At 35.5% G+C, this 22805-nt stretch overlaps 1 protein-coding gene across 5 annotated transcripts in view; it reads left to right on the top strand.

The window, feature by feature from the left end:
• VPS13C (vacuolar protein sorting 13 homolog C) overlaps nt 1-22805 on the top strand; it is a 197697-nt gene that overhangs the window by 139427 nt on the left and 35465 nt on the right. For all 5 annotated transcript variants that reach the window (XR_015252691.1, XR_015252690.1, XR_015252692.1 and 2 more), the window contains 14 exons: nt 2209-2574; nt 2990-3076; nt 4354-4509; nt 4672-4936; nt 5803-5963; nt 6943-7064; nt 7592-7886; nt 9151-9540; nt 11333-11437; nt 12128-12292; nt 13837-13965; nt 14235-14368; nt 16547-16673; nt 21281-21516. Coding sequence is in view for 2 of the 5 variants with exons in the window: in XM_086710843.1 (XP_086566969.1) it covers nt 2209-2574; nt 2990-3076; nt 4354-4509; nt 4672-4936; nt 5803-5963; nt 6943-7064; nt 7592-7886; nt 9151-9540; nt 11333-11437; nt 12128-12292; nt 13837-13965; nt 14235-14368; nt 16547-16673; nt 21281-21516 (2738 nt within the window). In the remaining 3 variants the exon portion in view is untranslated. The remainder of the gene's footprint in view (nt 1-2208; nt 2575-2989; nt 3077-4353; nt 4510-4671; nt 4937-5802; nt 5964-6942; nt 7065-7591; nt 7887-9150; nt 9541-11332; nt 11438-12127; nt 12293-13836; nt 13966-14234; nt 14369-16546; nt 16674-21280; nt 21517-22805) is intronic.

Raw genomic sequence — 22805 nt, 5'->3', positions numbered from 1 at the left:
AAAATTCTTGTTTCTAGCAAAATCTTTTGATGTCTCTTCTAACTAGAACATTATGCTACTTACATTACATATTCAAACAGTAAATACTGCTAATATTAAAAGACATTTTTCTTTAAAGCAAATTTTTTTCTATCTTTTTATAACAAGAGTACTTTTAAATATCTATAAATGATTGAGATAGTTTTTATCCATTATGTTTGCTTTTTGTGTGTTGGGGAGATTGGGTTTGGGGGACAGCAGAGATGGGATGGGAAGAGAAGAAAGTTGGGATGGAAAAGTGAAGTTGCCTTTATTTGTAGTAAGTTATTTTAGGCTTTTATTCAGGTATAATGTGAATTTAATAATTAAATAATTAAATGTTTTATCTGGCTTTTAAATTTTTGTAATGACAGATGTATGCTAGAAATAAGTTATTAGGATTTGCTTTTTATTAATCTCTTATATTTGAAGTATTGGAAAAACAATCTCTGTTCTCCCATAGCATTTGTATTGTTTAAGTATGACCTCATAATTGGTTATAAATGAAAGGCAGAGAATAATACTTCCCCAAATCTCTTTTTCTGTCTGTCCAAAGGACGCAATATTGAGGTGGTTGATAGCAGTTTTACTGTACCATAACCGATAGTGATTAAACCAAGGCTCAAACTAATGTCATTTGAGTTACCATATAAATAACAGTGCAATTTTCTCTCAATATTTTAAAATGCTCAGTAGTTTTAGATTGAATTTTGTTAACATATTTACTTTTTGAAGAACTTAAGGTGGTCATTCAGGGGGAAAGGTCTTGAATTTGCATGCACTTAGTCTAAGACAATAGGTTAAACGGTACTGGGAATATTGTCTTTCCCTTTCTTTGTATACCAGTTTATTTGTTTATTCATTCAGCAAGCATTGTTTGAGCTCTTACTTTGTGTACGAAAAATGTCTATACAAGGCATTGGTGATACATAGTCCATATCTTCAAAGAACTTACTGATATATGTGAGAGAAAGAAGTAAATCAATGATTCTGGCTTTCAGAGCTGGAGGCCTGTACTGGTGCTTTTGGGAGCACAAGTAAGGGTCCTGTGATCAGACCACGACATCAGGGAAATCTGCCTTGAAGTGAGGCTACTTGAACTGAGTTTTGAAAATCTGATGGAGGTTAGAAGCAGAGGGAGGCTGAGGGTTATCAAGACAGAACTGACAATATGCACAAAAGTAGAGGTATGAAAAACCTTTTAAGGACTTAGAGTGGTGATTCCATGTGGTTGGAGAGAATGGTGCGGTGGAGTTGTAAGATTGAGAGCTCTAATTAAAGGTGACATTAATAAGGCAAGGACGAAGAAGGGACTTAGTGGACAGGTAAGTTTGGGAAGAGGCTCATACTACTTCCTTCTTTGGGTGATGTAATCATATCATTTTAGCAAATTACATAAGTAGAGGTTGTGAGAACTGAACAGTAAAGGAACCCACTTATTTAACCCAGTATTGCTTACACTTTGGGAAACCCTGGTATCACATCACAAAGACTTTTGTGTCCTCAGCTAAAGAGAAATTTGAACTGCATCCTTAAAGTTAGGGGCAATTGAAGATTTTAGGCATAGGAATGGCCTGCCCAGATTTGAGTTTGAGGAAAAGAATGCTGGTGGAAATGTGGAGGGTAGACTCTGAGGGTCCAGTCAGCACTGGACATAGTAGGCATTATCAGTGTAGAACTAAGGTGCAAGGCTAGGAATGAGGAGGTGAGCAAAGATACTATACAAAGATAATAAGAGGTAGAGTTTGGAGAACTTAGGGGAGGTGGAAGGGGATCCATGGTGATTCTTAGGCTTTTTGTTTCAGTCAGAAAAATAAAAACTATGTATGTATATTTTGATGAGGATCATATACTTTGGTTTAGTTAATGCAACTGGTTGAAAAATAAAAAATTCAGTTATACTACATTTTTCTTTTCATATAACCCTATTTTATTATAAATTGGTCAATTTAACTTTAGGTTTTGACATTAACATATAATATTAATTACTTAATTCCAATGTAGCCTGGGCAGAAATCATGGGTATGATGTTAGTTGACTTGACATATGGCTTTGTGTATTCTCTTTTGTTTTTCTTAGGTATTAATGTAATATGTTTAAATTTTTAACTTTTTTTAACGTTTTGTGTTATATATTCTTCTCATTTAGAAATAATTTATTCTTAAAATTTTTCTGCTTTCTTTTTTAAAGATTTCACCCATAATTCTGAATACTGTGATGACGATCATGGCTGCTTTGTCTCCAAAGACAAAAGAAGATGAATCCAAAGATATATCTAAGGAAACAGAAAATCTTTGGGGCATCAAATCTATTAGTGATTATAACTCTTGGTTTCTTGGTGTTGACATGGCAACAGAAATAACAGAAAATTTCAAAGACATTCACTGTCTATCTATAGAGGAAAATTGTGCTGTTGTTGTAGAGTCAGTTCAGGTTACCTTAGAATGTGGCCTTGGGCATCGAACTGTACCTTTATTACTGGCAGAGTCTAAGTTTTCAGGAAATATTAAAAATTGGACTTCCCTAATGGCTGCAACTGCTGACATGACATTAGAGGTATGACTACATCATTTAATACTTCCAGAGCCAACTTCTCAAAATTACACCTGCAGAATTAAGATGTGCACTTTTCTTGTTTGTGCATGGCCACAGCAAGTGTGTGTGTGTGTGTGTGTGTGTGTGTGTGTCTGAATAGATAATATATTCTAACATTTAACTTGTTGATGCATAATGTAGTATTATTTAGTTGGTTACTGTTTTTTAAAGACTTTTTGTTAAGTAATTTATTTATGGCAGTAAAGTAAGAGAGTAAAGGAAAATGTACCCTCTTTATAGCTATTCTTTGTGTCTTGAGGTATGTTGTTAAAATGATTGGCATATAACATTAATTGTGTAATATTTTTCCTAATGATTATAGAAATATGTTGTTAAAGTTGAAAGACTCTGTTATTATAATTCTGTGCCTTTCCAGGTTCACTACTATAATGAAACCCATGCTGTTTGGGAGCCACTGATTGAGAGAGTGGAGGGGAAGAGACAATGGAATTTAAGGCTTGATGTAAGGAAACCATACGATATCTTTATATTGATGGCACTCAGCACATTCATTTATATTTTTTAGTTCAGTGATTCTCAAGATTTGTGATCTAGGATTCTGGAGGCCCTTTTAGGGGGTTTGTGGGGTCAGAACTATTTTCATAATAATAGACATTATATATCATTTTTATTCTCATTCTCTTGTGAGCATACAGTGGAATTTTCCAGAGACTGTGATATTTCATCAGAATGAATACTGAAGCAGAAATGAGAATCCACTCGTCTTAAGGCAGTCACTAGAGAGATTTGCAAATGCCCCTCTTTTTACTATTAAAGATAACTTTAATAGTTATATTTCATTAAAATATTATTCAACATATAATTGTTTTTAAATGAATATTTAAAATTTTCTTAGTTTGGGTTTCTAATAGATTTCATAGTCATAGATCTGATCCATATAAATGAAGCTCTTTGAGATCATCAGTGATTTTAGGAGACCAAAACATTTGAGAAAACTTGAATTATAGTTCATGAATTCTTTGTGTGTTATCTCTTGATGGTATTTCTTGAGAGCACTTCAGAATCCTGGATACCAAAGCACATTTTTCTTGACTAAAAGGAACATGAATTATATACCCCTAACAAGTGACTACACTACAGTTCTCTGGTGTAGCCTGAAGTGTGAGGCACTGAAATTGACTCAGCAGATTCCTATTTTAAAACTGTGAAGCCACTTAACCTGTGTCCCAATTTCTTCTCAGTAAAGTAGAAGTAATATTTCTGATCTACCTGTCTCTGGCATAGACAGGCTAACAAATAGTTTTGTATATGGCCTTTGAGCTCTATTAGAACAAAAACTGTGGTGGAATCTGATGGCTGGTGAAAGCCTATCGTATTATGTGTAGGTGTTAACAGAATTCCACATTACCTCCAGTGAGGATCAGTTTAGACTTGAGGGTCATCTTCCATTACGCGTCAACACATAAGGACCAATTAGTCAGGCGACACTGGGTAAATAGCTTCCTCTGGGGAATGCACAAGAAACAAATACTGTAACTGACCTGGAGCGCTTTTGTGACACAGTTCGAAACATTACCCCGTGCACTGACCACACACTGCAAAAAAGACTGCTGATCTGTGCTGTGTCTAAGCGAAGCACTGGTTGTTTTTGAAACTGAGACTTTTGACCAGCCTTAATGTGAAGCGACCAGTTTAGGAGAGTTTAACACTTGGAGAGTTTTAAATTTTTGTTATTAAATGGCTAATAACTTAAATGTGTCACATTATTTATCCTCCTAGGTAAAGAAGAATCCAGTCCAAGATAAAAGTTTAATTCCAGGAGATGATTTTATTTTTCTTCCTGAGCCACAAACAGCAGTTCATATTTCTTCGGGAGACACAATGAATATAACCATATCCAAAAGTTGCCTGAATGTTTTCAACAATTTAGCCAAAGTATGTTTGGTTTTTTCTTGGAATATTTCAAATGGGATTTTAAAATGAAACATGTATGGATTATTTATGTTTGTCATCACAATTACTTTCTTAAAAATGTTTAATTTTGGAAAAAAATTGAATGTTGCAAAAATTTTATTGCGATGTTATGTTCCTTTTCAGGGTTTTTCAGAGGGCACTGCTTCTACTTTTGACTACTCTTTAAAAGATAGGGCTCCTTTTACAGTGAAAAATGCTGTAGGCATTCCCATTAAGGTGCAGCCCAATCATAATCTCAGAGTAATAGGCTCCCTTGAGAAAAGTGGTGTTTATGATGTTGATGCTGGTCAGCATTTGGAATTGGAATATGCCAGCATGGAACCTTCACGTCAAGGAAAATTATCTATGTTGAGCCGTCAGGAAAGCTCTTTCTTCACTCTCACCTTTGGTATGCTATATTTATTTTATATTCATCTTTGGAATTGTAGCTGTGTGGCTTATTTCTGTTAAAATGTAAAGATATTGCTGCAGATACCTTGGGAGACAATATTTCTAAAGGCTTGAAACAAATAGTTGATAAGCTCTTATTTTCTTCCTCTAAACTTGAGACAATTAAATTTTAGAATTACCTTAGAAAATTAGATTATTTCTGTGCCCTTAAATAATGCCGTCTGTAGCATGCTTCAAAAAGGATGTGAGTCCATTGAGGAGAGGAAAATGAACTATATTCAGAAGTCATAAAATGTTGACAGTAATTATCACCATTACACAGAAAAGGTGATTATTGCTCTATAGTTGAAAGAATAAGGAACAAGCTGAAATTTGTGTGATTTAAGAAATTTTAATGTTTATGTAGATTCCAAGTTAACATACAGTGTGATATTAGTTCCAGGCATGCAATATAGTGATTCAGTACTTCCATATAGCACCTGCTGTTCATCACAAATGGCCTCCTTACTCCCCATCACCTATTTCACCCATCCCCCCACCCACCTCCCTTCTGGTAACCATCAGTTTGTTCTCCATAGGTAAGGGTCTGTTTCTTGATTTAAAACCTGAAGAGAAATTGTTTTGAGTCAAAACGTTTTATAACTAGTTTCCTTTCTTTTTTAAATTTTATTCTTTTTTTATTTTAGTTTCTTTAGTTTCCTTTCTTTGTTGGTTGCTACGTCTCAGAAAAGCATTTTGAGTAGTTGTCATGTTCAGCCATGAAGAATTCCCTTGTATTATTTTAAGGTGCTGATGAGTACTCTGTCTGAGAGAAATATAGGTAAATTGGTATTTGGAATGCTTCTCACTTATGCTCTGCCTTAGTACCTCATGGATATACAGAAGTTGCAAAAGTCCCTGTTGCCAGATCCGGACGGCGATTGTATAATGTACGGAATCCCAATGCCAGTCATTCTGACTCAGTCTTGGTACAGATTGATGCAACTGAAGGGAATAAAGTAATCACTCTTCGTTCTCCTCTGCAGGTAATCCATTAAAGTGAATTGTGTCCCTCGAAGTATAACAAGAAATCTTCAATCATTTTGGTGAATATAGGAATATGATAAAACATTGAGCTAATACTGAGTATTCAGAAATACGTAATAGATTGAATTGGCTGCTATTTCCAATCTAACTTGTTTTTGTTCTAGTCTTCATTTTAAATGTCCGATTAAACAATTTTGTTATTTGAAAGCCCATTTTTGTTGTGGTCTAGGTTGAAAATTAAGGAAGATTTTCACCTCTTTCTTTAAAGATTTAGAACTGGGAGTGTTAATAATTATAAGTGGTTGCCAAATAAGATAACATTCCATTCTCTTTGTATATCACTTGGGATTGTATGTTTCAAGTATATCTGAAGGAATACTGGAATGATCTCCCCAGAAAAAGATTTTAGCATCTTAATCTTTTCTAGGTTTAAGGCTTTATCCATTTTTCTTTTCCTGTGCATTATTACAGGTTTCATTATGTGGTCATCAAAAGAACATTTCTTCCTACTTAGAACATCAGATAAAAAAATTAAAGGATTTCAACTTTTGGCCATTGTTCTCTCTCAGTTTGCTGTTAGCTCTAGCCTATATCACATTGTAGTCCAGGAAAGAGAGTTGTAGTGTTTTTCCTTATATTTCCCTTGCTATCCTTTTCTGTTTTCACATGGTGCATTGAAAAGAGGTTATAATGGGGAAAATATTATGGCTGAACTCCAAAGAGTAATACATATTATACACAACAGTGAACATCAGTGTAGAACGTGTGACTCTCTCAGAACTTTTCAACTGCCACTTAAACATCAAGTTTCTCATGTAAAGCACTTAAATATCCTAAAATTTTTCAATTATCCATAAAATATCTTCTAACACTGGGCTTGAAACTTTTAGATCTAAAAGTAACTGTGTGCAGCTCACATTTTTCTTTTGGCCATGTGTTATCTTTTTAAACAACTTGTATGTCTTTTTTATCCAACAGATTAAAAATCATTTCTCTATTGCATTCATCATTTATAAATCTGTTAAGAACGTTAAGCTGCTGGAGCCCATTGGAGTAGCCAGCCCTGAAGAGGAGTTCCATGTTCCTTTAGATTCATACAGGTACCTATTTCCTTGAAACTAATGCTTGAAAACTAATACAAAGTTTTAAAAGGTTCATACTATATATTTTAAAATATGAATTGGGATCTATATTCCAGGAAAAAACCTTATATTTTTATTATCTAAAGATGTGTAAAAGCCAGTTTTAAGACATCTAGAGAAATACATTTATGTAATCATTGATTTACCAGATGAAAAATTTCTTACTGTATAGTTGATGTTATAGCACTTTCTGAAATTTATTTTTACTAGGTTGCCTTTATAATTGAAATTACTATTTTTTTTTGACTTGTCATTGCTTACACAGCGTTTTGTTTTTGTTTTTGTTTTTGTTTTTTTCCCAGAAAGTTCCTCCCTGAGTTAGCTATGTGACTTTGGGTGGGTTTCTTACCTTTCGTAGTCTTGTTTTCCTCCTCTGTAAAAATAGGAATAAGTATTTACCTTGTAGAGTTACCAAGAAGATTTAATGAGATTCTTAAGTTCTTGATAAAAGCTTTTTTCCCCAACTCTGTTTCTTTTTTTTCTAGATGTCATTTATTTATTCAGCCAGCTGGTATCTTAGAGAATCGGTACAAAGAATCCACCACTTACATTTCTTGGAAGGAAGAACTTCACAGGAGCAGGGAAGTCAGATGCATGCTTCAGTGTCCGTCAGTAGAAGTCAACTTCTTACCTCTCATTGTCAATACAGTTGCTCTGCCTGATGAATTAAGCTATATATGTAGCCACGAGGAAGATTGGGATCCAGCTTACATTATCCATCTTTATCCTACCCTCACTTTGCGGAACCTTCTCCCATACTCTCTAAGATATTTACTTGAGGTATGTCTCTTGTATTTTGTTTGATCTTTATTATTGCAGAGTGAATTCTAGTTTTTTCACTATGTTTTTAGTTGAGGTAGTTTTACATAGCATAATTGTAATGCTTTAACAATATTAATAATAGCAAAAACTGATACAGCATTTAGTATATGGCATACACTATACCATGTGCTTTACCTGTATTAATACATGTAATCCTTGCAGTAACCTTCTGGTGTAGGTACTATTATTAGACCCATTTTACAGAGGAACAAACTGAGTCACATAAGAATTAAGTGACAGGCCCAAGATCCCACAGCTAATAAGTTGTAGAGCTCGGATTTGAACCGAGGTAATTTGGCTCCTTGCTCCCTTCCACTGAGCTCTGCTGCATCTGCTATGAAATAAGAACCATATTAATCTCTTCCATTAGCTGATGGATAGAAAAAAGCCAGTGAGGAAGCACTCATCTTACTTTATTCTAAAGTTAATTTTAAAGTTTTTATTGTAAAGTTAATAGTCTTATTCGATCCGGGTTTCTCTTGAACTTAAAATAATTAGCCTGATAAATAATGGGCAACATTTTTAGTAATGACATATGATAAATATTTTTAGATTCTACATTCCACAACATTTTAAAATACAAAAGTCTGGAAAGTGTTGGAGCTTAAATTATTTCTTTTCTTTATCTGACAATGAGCCACCCCTCACTTTGTAAAGGCTAAAATGAATTAAATGAACTAAAAAGTATTTATGTAAAAGAAGCTTTCAAAAACGAAGCCTATTTATTATGTGGCTATTAATCATTCTAAAAACAATTCCACATCCCTTAGATAGTTTGTCAGAAGTTTGCTCTCACTTTCCCTCTTTTATTTATTTGGGAACCACAAGGCATAGCATTTGAACAGAGGGTGAAGCTGAAGCCAGGTGGTTAAGTGGCTCATTAATGACACAGACAACAGCCAGCATTCCTGAATCCATCCTTGGATCCTAGGCCTAGATCTGACTTTATTTATTTCTTTATTTTTTCAAAATCTGTGGCCATTGACTTACTAATAGCCAAATGACAGTTTCTCCCTTTGGCTGTGATATAATATTTTTCTTTGTAGTCCTTAGTGGTTATTGAACATTCATAATATGTAAGCCTGGGACTCCACTGAAGTCTTGTCAGTTAATCTGAATGTGGTACGTTATTTATTAGCATTTGCATAAAATATGGATGTTGTTACCGCAGAGTTTTTAAAAAATCACTAAGCAAATTTAGTTTTTGTTTGTTTGTTTTTAGGGAACAGCAGAAACTCATGAGCTAGCAGAAGGCAGTGCTGCTGATGTTCTCCATTCGAGAATCAGTGGAGAAGTAATGGAATTAGTTCTGATGAAATACCAGGGCAGAAACTGGAACGGACATTTCCGTATATGTGATACGCTTCCCGAATTCTTCCTTGTGTGTTTTTCTCCTGACTCTGCAGAAATGATGACAGTTGACTTGTCAGTACATGTCAGACGAATTGGCAGCAGGATGGTGCTATCTGTTTTTAGTCCCTATTGGCTAATCAACAAGACTTCTCGGGTTCTCCAGTATCGTGCAGAAGATATTCACGTGAAACATCCAGCTGATTTCAGAGATATTATTTTATTCTCTTTCAAGAAGAAGAATATTTTTAGTAAAAATAAGGTGTGTTTTGGTTGATATAACAAGTTAAACTAGATAAATTCCTAGTTTGGAAATTTTTGAGTCATTAGCCTTCCCTCAATCCATGCTTACCAGTTTGCTAAGCACCATTGGTATGAATGAAGTCCAAGGAGACTTTTAAGGAATGCATAGTCAGATGGGATGTTAGGATTAGCAAGAGTTTCCCAAGGCTGAATTGCCCTTTTCTCCAGTGCCTTTAGAATTGCTTCTGTTCTGGGGCACCATGGTGGCTCGGTTAAGCATTTGAATTCGGCTCAGATCGTGATCTCACAGTTCGTGAGTTCAAGCCCTGTGTCGGGCTCTGTGCTGACAGCTCGGAACCTGGAGCCTGCTTCAGATTCTGTGTCTCCCTCTCTCTCTGCCCCTCCCCCCCCCCCACTTGTGCGCTTGCCCTCTCTCTCTCTCTCTCTCAAAAATAAATAAACATTGAAAAAAAATTACTTCTGTTATTTTAGTAGTGTCAGGTAGAAAGCTTGACTTTATGTGCTTTACCAGTAATGGCATTTCAAAAGGTGGAACAGTTGGATTTAGCTTATATGAACTGAGCCCTTCTATGTATGAAGCCCTAAAACCAAGCCTTTGAGAGAGAAACCTATTGCCTAAGCCTGGTCTTTTCTGCTCTGGTCCCTTCATTCCTTTGTAGACTCCTATCATGGAATTGCTTCTCACATATTATCCTAAGTGCTCACTGCTAGGCCTTTGTGTTACAGTTTCTGCCTAAAATGTCTCTTCCCCTATGCTTTTTCCTGCCTGCCACATCTTTTCTGGTTCCCTGCTGTTTATCTCTTGGCTGTCATTGAGCTCAGGCCTAACATGTGTGAAGGATTTCTAACAGTCTAAAGTAGAGCTAGATAGTACAACCTTGTTCTCTTAGAGCATTGGTTCTCAAATTTCAGAGCATGTTAGAATCACCTAGAGGGCTTTCTAAAATACATTTCTGGGTTGTGCCCCTGACGTTTGATTCAGTAGGTCTGGGTAGGGTCTGAACATTGCATTTATAACAGATTCCCAGGTGATGCTGACAGTGCTGGTCCAGGGACCACATTTCAAGAACCGTTGTCTTAAAGTGTTGATTAATCCATAGCATTTATTTACCTGTTTATGTGTCTTACCTGTGGTTGTCCTCAGGTTTTTTATAATCTCAATGGAGGAGAGCAGTTAGATCTCTTCTATAAAACTTTATCTAAATCTCATAGCCAGAAGTAAACTTTTTACCGTCTCACCTTGGTAGCATTTTGTACTAGTCCGGTAGCTCTTAATCTCATTCATTCTTGTATCATAATTATTAGTATGTGTTTCCCACCTCCCTGTTTAGTTGGAGCTCACTGAAGACAGGAACTGTGTCCTGCTGTCTTCCATTCTGCTGACCATGATGCCTTTCATTTAGCATTTGATAAGTAATGTTAAAGGCATAAATTCTTTATGTTTTAAAACTTTTAAGAATTTGTTGGCTCATTATCTTAAGTCTAACACTGGAAAATATTATTTTATGTTAAGCTTTTCTTTTTAAACAACAGAGGGTCTCATTGGCATACATCTTTAAATTCACTAAACTCATTGCATAGATGAATGGGAAGATCAGAGCTCTGCATTTATTTTATTGGCCTCTAGAATATCTGTGGTTCTCTGACCCATTGGTAGTATGCCTTTGACTATTTTTTTCTGTGTCCTATGATACTAAATAAATTTCTAATAGAATAGTATCTTTCCCTCAAATAAAATTAATGTAGTGTTTTAGGTTTCTTATATGATGGTTATGTGTTCTCTGTTGTAGGTACAATTAAAAATTTCTACTAGCGCCTGGTCCAATGGTTTTTCATTGGATACAGTGGGAAGTTACGGATGTGTGAAGTGTCCTGCCAACAGTATGGAATACCTGGTAAGATTTTGCTTGCTTATTCACCCTTGACTTCGTTCACATTTTCTTCAGCTCCGTTAACCAGCTAGGTTCTAAGGGGTACAGAAATTTGAATTCAAAGTATTATGTACAGGACTGTTATCTCTATAAATTTCTTTGGCTACTAGTATCAGGACAAGACCTACGTTTATCAAAGTTTAAGAAGTGAGTTGAATCCATCCACGTCAGCAACTTGTAAATATTCAGAGTATACAAGAATTCTCATTCCACACTACTCCCTGCCAGATGTTTCTTAAATCTTAGATTTGACTGAAAATTTGAGTAACCTGAGGTCAGTTGACGTGTTGTAATTGCCACTTTGAAACTTTTATCTCAATTTATTAACAGAGAGATGATAAAGCAGCAAAACTTGAGCCTCTACACTAATTATAAAACAGTTTATGTTTGGAATGTTAAAAAAATAAAGAATACAGCTAAACTAAATATGTTATAACAGTCATCATTAGTTAAATTACCGTTTGATATTTCTTGAATTGATTTCTGATGGAGCCAAACTAAGGAACCAAAATTTTTCTTAGTGAGAAGATAATCAGTAGTTGAATATGGCTTAGTAGTTACTTTATTTACAGGCGTTATTTTAAAATATCTTAAGAAATCTTTATGTGAATGGGGTGTGTGTATCATTTCAAAGAAGTTTGTTCCTTTACACAGGTTGGTGTTAGCATCAAAATGAGCAGTTTTAATCTTACACGAATAGTTACCCTGACTCCCTTTTGTACCATTGCAAACAAGTCATCATTAGAACTAGAAGTTGGTGAAATTGCGTCTGATGGCTCAATGCCAACTAATAAGTGGAACTATATTGCTTCTTCAGAGGTAAAGTTTTCCTTCACTATGACTGGCTTCTGAAATGTACAAATAGATATAGACAGATAAATAAGAATTGCATATACTTTTGTGTTACCCTCACTTTGCTACAGTATTTGTGTATTAAAACATGACAGCCAGCTTTGACTTTTTTTTTTTTTCCATAATCACATGTTTAAAAAAAGAAGAAGAAATTTACTGGTAATATTTATCACTAGCCAGTCTAGAGGGTTGACACTCAGGCTGTAGTTCTTCCTGTATGTATAGAACATGGATGTGTACTGTGAAAAGTACATTAAGATGACGTACTATGAATTGTCTCAATAGTCAGGTTAGTGCCTCTGTGTTCAAGAAGTATATAATGCTGTTGGAGGGCTTAAGACTCATATAAATTCACATGTGGGAAAAAAGATGGTGTATGCTAAGTTATAGGTGGTTGTAGAATTTCTGTAAAATTTCAAGTTTCCTTGAAAATTCTGCTAAAATTCGACCCCCTCACTTTACCAAGAAGGAAGTTAAAATCTCATACTTTTCTAAGATTGGTGAAGTCTTTGGAAGTCACGATCATTGTGGCCAAGAGCAAAAGGAATGTTTCATAGAAGAGGTGAGAGTTAAACTAAACTTCACAGGCTCAATAAGATTTTAGGAGATGAACAGAGTGAGGGAAAGAGTGTAGAAGAGGACAGGTGCAAAGATGAGCATTAGTGCTTGAATTTGTGTGAGTTTTCAACCAAACCAGTTGACCTTAAGGATAGAACCATTCTTCTGTATGTCTCAAAAACAAAGTTATATATATTTTTAAAACCTTAGCACGAAGCTTAAGAGGAAGGATTCTAGTTATAGTGCAAACAAATTTAGAGCTCTGAGAGACATGGGCTTTCCAAGTCAGTTAGAATGATTTCTGTACACTTGGCAACAAATAAATGCTCATTATCATTGATGGGGGTTTGATAACAGTATCATTTTTATTCAGAAATGGAATTCACTTACTGCTCTATAACAGAAGGGCACTTTGTATTATGTTAGTAACTAAAACCTCAGTTTCACAGATAAGGCTCATTGAGGTATATAATTTTATTAAGATCAAACACGAAGATAATGTCAGGACTTCCAACGAGGTCGGTGGTGTTCTTTTCACTGCCTTCAATTGTGTTTCTAGTTTATCTAGGAAAAGATATGCTATGAAAGAATTCATAGTGCATTAAGCAATTAAAATGGAGTATGCACAAAAGCAAATGTTATTAAGATTATAGGTTTTAAATATTCAAGATACTTGAGTCATTCTTAATCAGTAAACTCTAGTTTCTCATTTGTAATTTTTTCATAAGTACATGAAGACTACTAAATCTGTATTCTTCTGATGGAGTTTCTTTGGTTTCATAAATAGTCCTTATATTGTCAATAACTTTAACATGAGATGAGGAAATATTTTAAGAAACAAGTGTAGTAATAATTGTATCATGGTCAGATTTAGAATTAAAAACTTAAGTAGCGATTATCTTATTGATACCGCAGTACTGTTTTAAGACTGATACTAACTTTTGTATTTTTAGTGCCTTCCCTTTTGGCCTGAAAATTTGTCAGGCAAACTTTGTGTGAGAGTGGTGGGCTGTGAAGGTTCCTCCAAACCGTTTTTTTATAACCGACAGGATAATGGCACTTTATTGAGCTTGGAAGAGCTGGTATGTTTTCATGTTTTATAATAAAACATCTTTGGTTTTGAAAATTTGCTTTAAAATATTTTATTGAAGATGCTATAAAATCTGGTAATTATGTGAAGGTGCTAATATATATCTCATGCTGTCCATGTATTTGTAAGAGATCAGAGAGCCAGTGTGCTCTTCATTAAGTATATAAGAACACAACCTTTTTGTGTCTCCGTAACTGACTGCAATTCCAAATGTCACTGCAAGTTAAACCAATACTTCAAACAAGTTTTTTTCTGCAATAGAATGGAGGTATCTTGGTGGATGTAAACACTGCTGAACATTCAACTGTCATAACGTTTTCTGATTACCATGAAGGATCTGCGCCTGCTCTAATAATAAACCACACACCACAGGACGTCCTCACCTACAAACAGAGGTATGAAAAAAAAGCTACATGGAAAATCTCGTTTGCTTTTTACTGGCCCATAGTCTTTTCTGGGAAACACTTGGAGTGTAGATGAGTTTCACATTCCACACGTTTTCTGATTTTAGAAAGGTAATGTGGAACACATGCTGTTTATTATAATACCCCCAGCAGGTGTGGAGCAGTTCTCTGTTGTCCAATACATTAATATTCCTGCACCTGCTGGGATGAGCAATGGGTGTTGTATGGAAACCAATTTGACAATAAATTTCGTATTAAAAAAAATATTCCTGCAGCAAAACTTATAAATATTCATACCAAGTGGGATAAATAAAAACTAATAGTCTCGCATCAACTCAGAGCCATTTTTTTAGCCAAATGACTTTTGACACCAAACTGATAAGAGCCTTTACAATTTCAGAATTGCGTATGAGGAACTGTGAACCTCTTTGAGCATTATTATTCTTTTATAATCTGGTAATGCTTTGTTGTTGTTGTTTGTTTGCTTTTGTTCCCAATAGAGGTGGTAGATTAAATGAGAGGACAATAAGTAGATAGTGGTGTTGAATGTAAGTGTGGGATGATACGAATTTTGTTGTTCTCGCTTGTCCTGTCATTTGGTTTGGATGATGCCGTTATATAATGATATAACAGTTTTACACCCTGACAATGTATGTTGTATATTTGCCAGGAATTATTGCTATAAATCTGCAAGGCATTATTTTATATATGTGTAAAATCTTGTATATACATAAGGTTATTTTTATATAGAGAATTATTTTATATAAAATAATGCCTTGCAGATTTACGTATTTTTTTTAATATATATTTTTTTAATGTTTATTCACTTTTTGAGAGAGACAGAGAGTCAGCAGGGCAGGGGCAGAGAGAGAGGGAGACACAAAATCTGAAGCAGGCTCCAGGCTCTGAGCTATCAGCACAGAGTCCAAAGCGGGGCTTGAAGTCATGAACCGTGAGATCATGACCTGAGCTGACGCTTAACCGACTGAGCCACCCAAGCGCCCTCAGATTTACCTTTTTTTTTTTTTTAATTTTTTTTTTTAACATTTATTTATTTTTGGGACAGAGAGAGACAGAGCATGAACGGGGGAGGGGCAGAGAGAGAGGGAGACACAGAATCGGAAGCAGGCTCCAGGCTCTGAGCCATCAGCCCAGAGCCCGACATGGGGCTCGAACTCACGAACCGCGAGATCATGACCTGAGCTGAAGTCGGACGCTTAACCGACTGAGCCACCCAGGCGCCCCCAGATTTACCTATTTTTAAGTCTTCTGGCTTGAATCCACTGAGAGAATTTTTTTAGTTTTTAAAAAATTTTTAAAACACATGCATGTGCACACAAGCAGGAGAGGGGCAGAGAGAGAGAGAGAAAGAGAGAATCCCAAGCAGGCTCCATTGAGCTCTACAGCCCTGTGCGGGGCTGGATCAGGGCTGGATCTCCAGAACAGTGAGATCATGACCTGAACTAAAAGCAAGAACCTGACCCTTAACTACTGAGCTACTCACTCCCACCCCTCACTGAGAGATCTAAAAGCACAGAATGGGATTGAAACCTAATTGGGTTAATTTTTTTTTTTCTTTTTAGTTCTCTGGAAAGTTTTTTGTGATATGGACTAACACTTCTTAAACATTGTTAAAGTACAGATTCTGATTTAGTAGGTTTTAGGCGGGGCCCAGGATTTTGCACTTTCAGGAAGCTCCAGGTGATGTTGATGCTGCTTATCCACAGATCACTGTGAGTAACAGCAGTATGGACCTAATTTCTTTTTTCCTGAGACTCATGTTTGTTATCTAATTGTGTGTGATTAAAAAACTTAAATTTAAGCACTGAGTGGAGTTCTGCTGCTGCCAAAGAACTTACTATTTATAGCTTTTTTCTACAGGTGGACTCGGATGTACCAATCTGTCTCCCTTAATGAATTCCATTGCTGTTATATTGCCTCGATCAATTTGGCGTGTACTGCAGCTTCAGAAAGGCAAATTCCATTCCCTCAAGCTTTAAAACCATTAGTTTGTTGGACATTTTAGGGTACTTATTGTTAGGCAGGGTTCTGTTGATTAACAAAGGCAATTTTATAAGATTTTTCTGCCAGTCCCCTCTCTGTAAACCACAGGTCTGGGTATCTCAAGGCTTGGATATTTTAATCTTCCCTCTGGCCGTTGTGTTTCAGTGGCTCACAGGAAGAAGTACACTTGCTGCCAGGACAAGCTCGACTTTTTGCCTGGGCGGATCCTACTGGTACCAGACAGCTTACATGGACGTATGCAGCAAATACTGGGGAGCACAGTCTGTTAAAGGTATCATGTGATGTGAATGGGTGCTGTATGAGCTGCCTGATGGCAAAGGAAGCAGGCAAGCTAGCTTCACACAGTCCTCTTTGTCCTTACTGAATGAAAGATCAGATGGAAGTATTTTCCTTTTTAAAAAAAATTTTTTTTAATGTTTATTTTTTTTTGAGAGAGAGACACAGAGCATGATTGGGGGAGGAGCAGAGTGAGATGAAGACACAGAATCTGAGGCAGGGCCCAGGCTCTGAGCTGTCAGCACAGAGCCCATCGCGGGGCTCGAGCCCACAAACAGTGAGATCATGCCCTGAGTTGAAGTCGGACTGAGCCACCCAGGCACCCCTGGAAGCGTTATCAAAATAAGTTGCTTTTGGACTTTAGATTGCAAGTAGTTCATACCAATATTTTAGATTAGTCAAAATAATGTGTTTACAATGTAAAAAATAGTCCTGCTTCATCTTGCCCGGTAAAGACCATTCAAGTACCCTCTAATATGCCTTTTTTTTTTTTTTTTAAAGAAAGCAACTTTATTTAAAAAAAATTTTTAAGACTTTATTTTTTAGAGCAGTTTTAATTTTACAACAGTGAGAGAGATATACATATACTTTCCATATATACCCTGACTCCACACATACAGAGCCTCACCCTTTATCAACATCACTCATCAAAATAGTTGATAATTTACCAAAAATGAATTTACACTGACATACCATAATCATCCAGAGTCCTTAGTTTATGTTACGGTTCTCTCTTGTACATTCTGTGGGTTTGAACAATTATGTGATGACATATATCCATTATTATACTATCATATAGAGTATTTTCTCTGCCCTAAAAATCTGCTGTGGCCTTCCAGTCCACTCAGCCTTCCCACCTGGCAACCACTCATCACTTTATTGTGTCCATAATTTTGCCTTTTCCAGAATGTAATATAGTTGGAATGATATAGTATTGGTTTCCTTCAGTTAATAATATACATTTAAGCTTTCTCAAATTGGTTTCTTTCAGTTAATAATATACATTTAAGCTTTAAAGAAAGCAACTTTAAAGCTAGGTGAAAACAATTTCATTTTGAACATATCCTTACCACTGTTGGCTATGAAGTTTTTAGGCATGTTTTCCCAATCAAGGCCATGGGTTTTTTTTGTAGTTTTATTTTTTTTTTTATTTTTATTTTATTTATTTATTTTTTTTTTTCAACGTTTATTTATTTTTGGGATAGAGAGAGACAGAGCATGAACGGGGGAGGGGCAGAGAGAGAGGGAGACACAGAATCGGAAACAGGCTCCAGGCTCTGAGCCATCAGCCCAGAGCCTGACGCGGGGCTCGAACTCACGGACCGCGAGATCATGACCTGGCTGAAGTCGGACGCTTAACCGACTGCGCCACCCAGGCGCCCCTGTAGTTTTATTTTTTAATGTATATTTATTTTGAGAGAGAGTGAGCCAGGGAGGGGCAGAGAGATAAGGAGAGAGAGAGAGAGAGTCCCAACCAGGCTCCACACTCAGCGTGGAGCCTAACGTGGGGCTCATTCTCACAACTGTGAGCTCATGACCTGAGCTGAAATCAAGAGTGGGACACCTAACTGACTGAGCCACCGAGTCGCCCCAAGGCCATAGGAATCTGACAGTATGCAAATTATCCCATATGAAAAATTTAATGTAATATTTATTGAAACAGTATTTAGGCAACTAATTTAATCATATATGTTATTCTGAGAGTCTTAGACTTTGGGAAGTTCTTAAGAATTCATATACCAGCCTTTCTCTAATGTAGGAATTGGCTCCTGCATTAATGATATAGATCATCTAGTTTCTGTAGTAATATGTTCTATCATGAAAAGTTCATAACAGTGTCCTACTCTTTTGTCTGATAATGCCATTTGTTAAAAAAGGTTTCGTGACTTTTGCTTTAAAATGGTAATTGGCCAACAGTGACTGGATTATCCTCTCCCATAATTCCTCTGAAATACCCACAAAAGAGATAAAGACTTACCCACTTTTGAAAAATCAGAATGATAGTTCCTCTGTTACTAGATTCTTGCAATAATTTCCATCATGACAATTTGATGGAGCTCTACTGGTTGCTTGTGCTTTACTTTTTATAAGAGCGAAACAAAAGGTTTATGAGTGGTACCGAGGCTTCACTTCCCTGATACTCTTAGCTCCCTGGCTCAGAGGCATGGGAGCTTTGCCAGAGGTTTCTGTGCTTTGCTGGTATTACTTCCCCTCTCCTCACATTTAATGCTGCTCAGCAACTGCAATGCCCCAACGTAGTATATGGACACTAGAGAGAACATGGGAAGGACCTTCTGGAGGAGGATATTCAGGTTTGTATACTGAGGCACATTCAGAAAGCATCTGGGAATGGTGTATACGGGGATTGTAGTTTTTAATGTTTCTCTTCTGTTTGGTGTTAGAGAACCAGGCCGTAGGAAAAATAGCACATAATCTGCCAGATTCTGGAAATCGAGTTGGAAGCAAGGCACTTGCTCATTCCCGGGTCTGCTAGGTTCATTTGGGAAGGGAGATCTGCTCAGGCCCCAGTGGACGTGAAGAGGGAGTTCAAAGGAAATCTACACATTAGTGGTTAAACCTTAGGTCTGAACAGATCTTTCCTTATTAAGTATGAATGAACAGGAAACAACAACAACAACAACATGGGGTTTATGAAAAAAAATAGTTTGGGAGAAAAATGTAGCATTATTCTGTAGAATCAGAGGTCATTATACCCTGAAAAATGTTTTACTGTAAGAGGACCACAAGAAAATTTCCTCACATCCTCAGTTAAGTTATAAAGTGATGGCAGCTATGAAATAGAAGAATGAATGGTGAAATAAAAAGAGACAACAAAATGAAGTGAAAGCAGAGTAGGGAAGCAAAATATATTCTGCTCATTCTATAAATATATCATTTAATCTTAAATTTTAATTAGAGAAACATAGATTAAAGATTTTGTTTTTTTAAACTTGTCAATTTGTAGATCTAAAATCATTGATAAAAGAATTTTAAAATGAGAAAAAGAACATAAAGAAAATTTTACCTTTAGAGTAAGGGAGGGAAAGCTAAGGAAGTGTAAGTTACAAGCCTAAAGAGGCAGTAAAGATACAGCAGGCAGACAGAAGTAAAAAGAAAGTGAAGTTGTTGATATTAATATCTGAACAACTATAATTCAAAGCAGAAACCTTTAAATAGAATATGATGTTATGACAAAAAAGGCATGATAGCCATAAACTTTCATGCAAAGAATAACATCATATCAAAAATATAAAACTTAAAATGCTGGAAGTCGGCCAAAACACAATTACCAGAGGATATTTTAACACACCTCATTTAATTCTTAACAGACCAAATAGATGAAAACTAAATATGATTAGAGAGTATTTCCATAATAACTAAGATTGAACTGAGACACATACCAAATTTTGTACTTTACAGAGAGAATTCACCTTCTTAATAGGTATTTAAGGAACATTTGCAAAATTTGATTGCATATTAGAATATTAAAAACTGAGTAGGCTACTTTGACCTATGTTAAAAGCAATAAATTTTTAAAAAGCAGTATGTTGGTAAGGATGTGGAGAAAAAAGAACACTTATGCACTGTTGGTGGGAATATAAATTAGTGCCGCCACTGGGAAAACAGTATGGAGGTTCTTCAAAAAACTAAAAATGGAAGTACCACAGGATCCAATTTTTCCACTTCTGGGTATTTACACAAAGAAAATAAAACAATAATTTGAAAAGGTATATGCACCCCTGTTTATTGCGACAGTATTTATAGTAGTCAAGACATGCAAATAGCCTGTGTACATCAGTAAATGTCTTGTCCTTATCCTGTCATTTGGCTTGGATGATGCCATTATATAATGATATAACAGGTAGTTTTAAACGCTGAAAATATATGTTGTATATTTGCCAAGAATTATTGTTCTAAATCTGCCAGGCATTATTTTATATGTATATAAAATCTTGGACATACATAAGGTTATTTTTATATATAGAATTATTTTATATAAAATAATACCTGCATATTTACCCATTCTTAACTCTCCTGGCTTGAGTCCACTGAAAGATTTTTTTAAATGTTTAAAAATTTTTTTAAGTTTATTTATTTTGAGGGAGAGAGAACACGCTCACGTGCATATGAGCAGGGGAGTGCCAGAGAGAGAGAGAATCCCAAGCAGGCTCCATCCAGCTCTGCAGCCCTGTGTTGGGCTAGATCAGGGCTGGATCTCCAGAACAGTGAGATCATGACCTGAGCTGAAGCAGACACTTAACTACTGAGCCACTTAGATGCCCCCCACTGAGAGATTTAAAAGAACAGAATGTGATATACATACATATATGCCATTGTAGGAAACTCTTGTTCCTGCCAAGTGTCCTTTGAGCAGTCAAACCTAGGGTACAAAAAAAAATTAAGTGCTATTAATGTTTGTTATTGTTTGAAAAAGTCAGTGAGTTATGTTTTAAAATAGGTTTTAACTTTAATTTATGTCATTTTGATGGTTTTCAATTTATAGACATACTTGTCAAACTTTTCTAAATGTGACTGTAGTTTAACTTTATGTAATGACAACTTGCTGCTTATGAGTTTAATATTAAATCTGTTTTTCCCCAGGATGAATGTGGACAGTTTCCATATGATGCAAATATCCAGATACACTGGGTATCATTCCTGGATGGGCGTCAGCGAGTGTTGCTTTTCACTGATGATGTTGCCTTGGTTTCCAAAGCACTGCAGGCAGAAGAAATGGAGCAGGCCGATCATGAAATAACCTTTTCTCTCCACAGTCTTGGGCTTTCACTGGTTAACAATGAAAACAAGCAGGAAGTTTCATATATTGGGATAACCAGGTAGGGAAGAAGGAAGATAAGGCATCAGAATTCTTTCAGAAGCATTGAGCTCATAGTATCAAGCTTAATGAGAATAAATATATTCTGTATTTGGATATACTGTATATTCTTTCAGCATAACTTTTGAACAGTTTTTTTCACTGCTAGTTGAAAATGCCCTAATATAGAAAGATGACTAAGATAATGTCTTTGCTCCTACTGTACTGGCATGGGTTAGGGAAGCCAACAACAATGGGTCAGATAAACTGGAAAAAACGTTCACAGAGAAGGCAGTCTTTGACATGGGTACATAATCTTTAATGGGCGGTTACATAGACCTTTTTAATAGTGATGGAACCAGTTATTTTCTCTGACTCTGCTTGTATCTGTATAGGAAAAATATTCGAATTTATTTAGTTTTTTTTTTTTAATTGCACTGACTTTGGTAAAAGACTCCTTCTTTTCTTGGAGGCTGTTGGGTGGAATGGTTAACATGTTACCATGTATAACCCTCATAGCACTTATCAATAATCATGTGTTTAGTGAAGTAAAAATAAAAACTAAGTAAAAATTAAGAGGTCATGTATATAATGTACTTTACACAACACCTGACAGATAAAGGATTCTATAAATGGTATACATGCCAGTAATATAATATTACTATATTTGTATATGTTTGAGCAATGTATTCTCTTGGTTATACATTTCAGTATCGTATAGTATTTTTATCCTAATATAAAAATCATTTTTAAGTCATATAAATTCAGTTTTTCCACTCTGCTGTTCTTTGATTAACTTATTTTTACTTTAATATTATATATACTATTATATTGTATCAGATTGGCCTTTATCAGGACTTTTAAAAATTCACCTAAAAGAACTTGATTATCTTTGTTATGTTATGCTATACATTTAATACACTTTCAATAGAGATATGTACTGAGGAAAAGTAAATCAGTTATGTAATTTTAATCAATAGACTTTTATTTTTTTGAACAGTTTTAGGTGTACAGAAAAATTGACTATACAGAGTTCCTGTATACCCTGCATTTTCCCCCTATTATTAACATCTTGAAATAGTTTGGTACATTTTTTACTATTGATAAACTAATGTTAATACATTATTATTATTATTATTATTATTGTTATTGTTATTATTATTTAAAGTCCAGTGTTGGTATTGTTTAAGTTAGAGTTTGCTCTTTGTGTTATAATTCTATGGGTTTTGGCAAATGAGTAACACATATCTATCATTACAGTGTCATATAGAATAGTTTCACTACTGTAAACATCTCCTGTAACTGCCTCTT

The sequence above is a fragment of the Puma concolor genome, chromosome B3 (assembly GCF_028749965.1).
Source record: "Puma concolor isolate L17-30 chromosome B3, mPumCon1.1.hap2, whole genome shotgun sequence".
NCBI classification, from domain to species: Eukaryota; Metazoa; Chordata; class Mammalia; order Carnivora; family Felidae; genus Puma; species Puma concolor.
The sequence above is the reverse complement of the archived record's forward strand: the minus strand, read 5'-3'. Positions and strand labels throughout refer to the sequence as shown.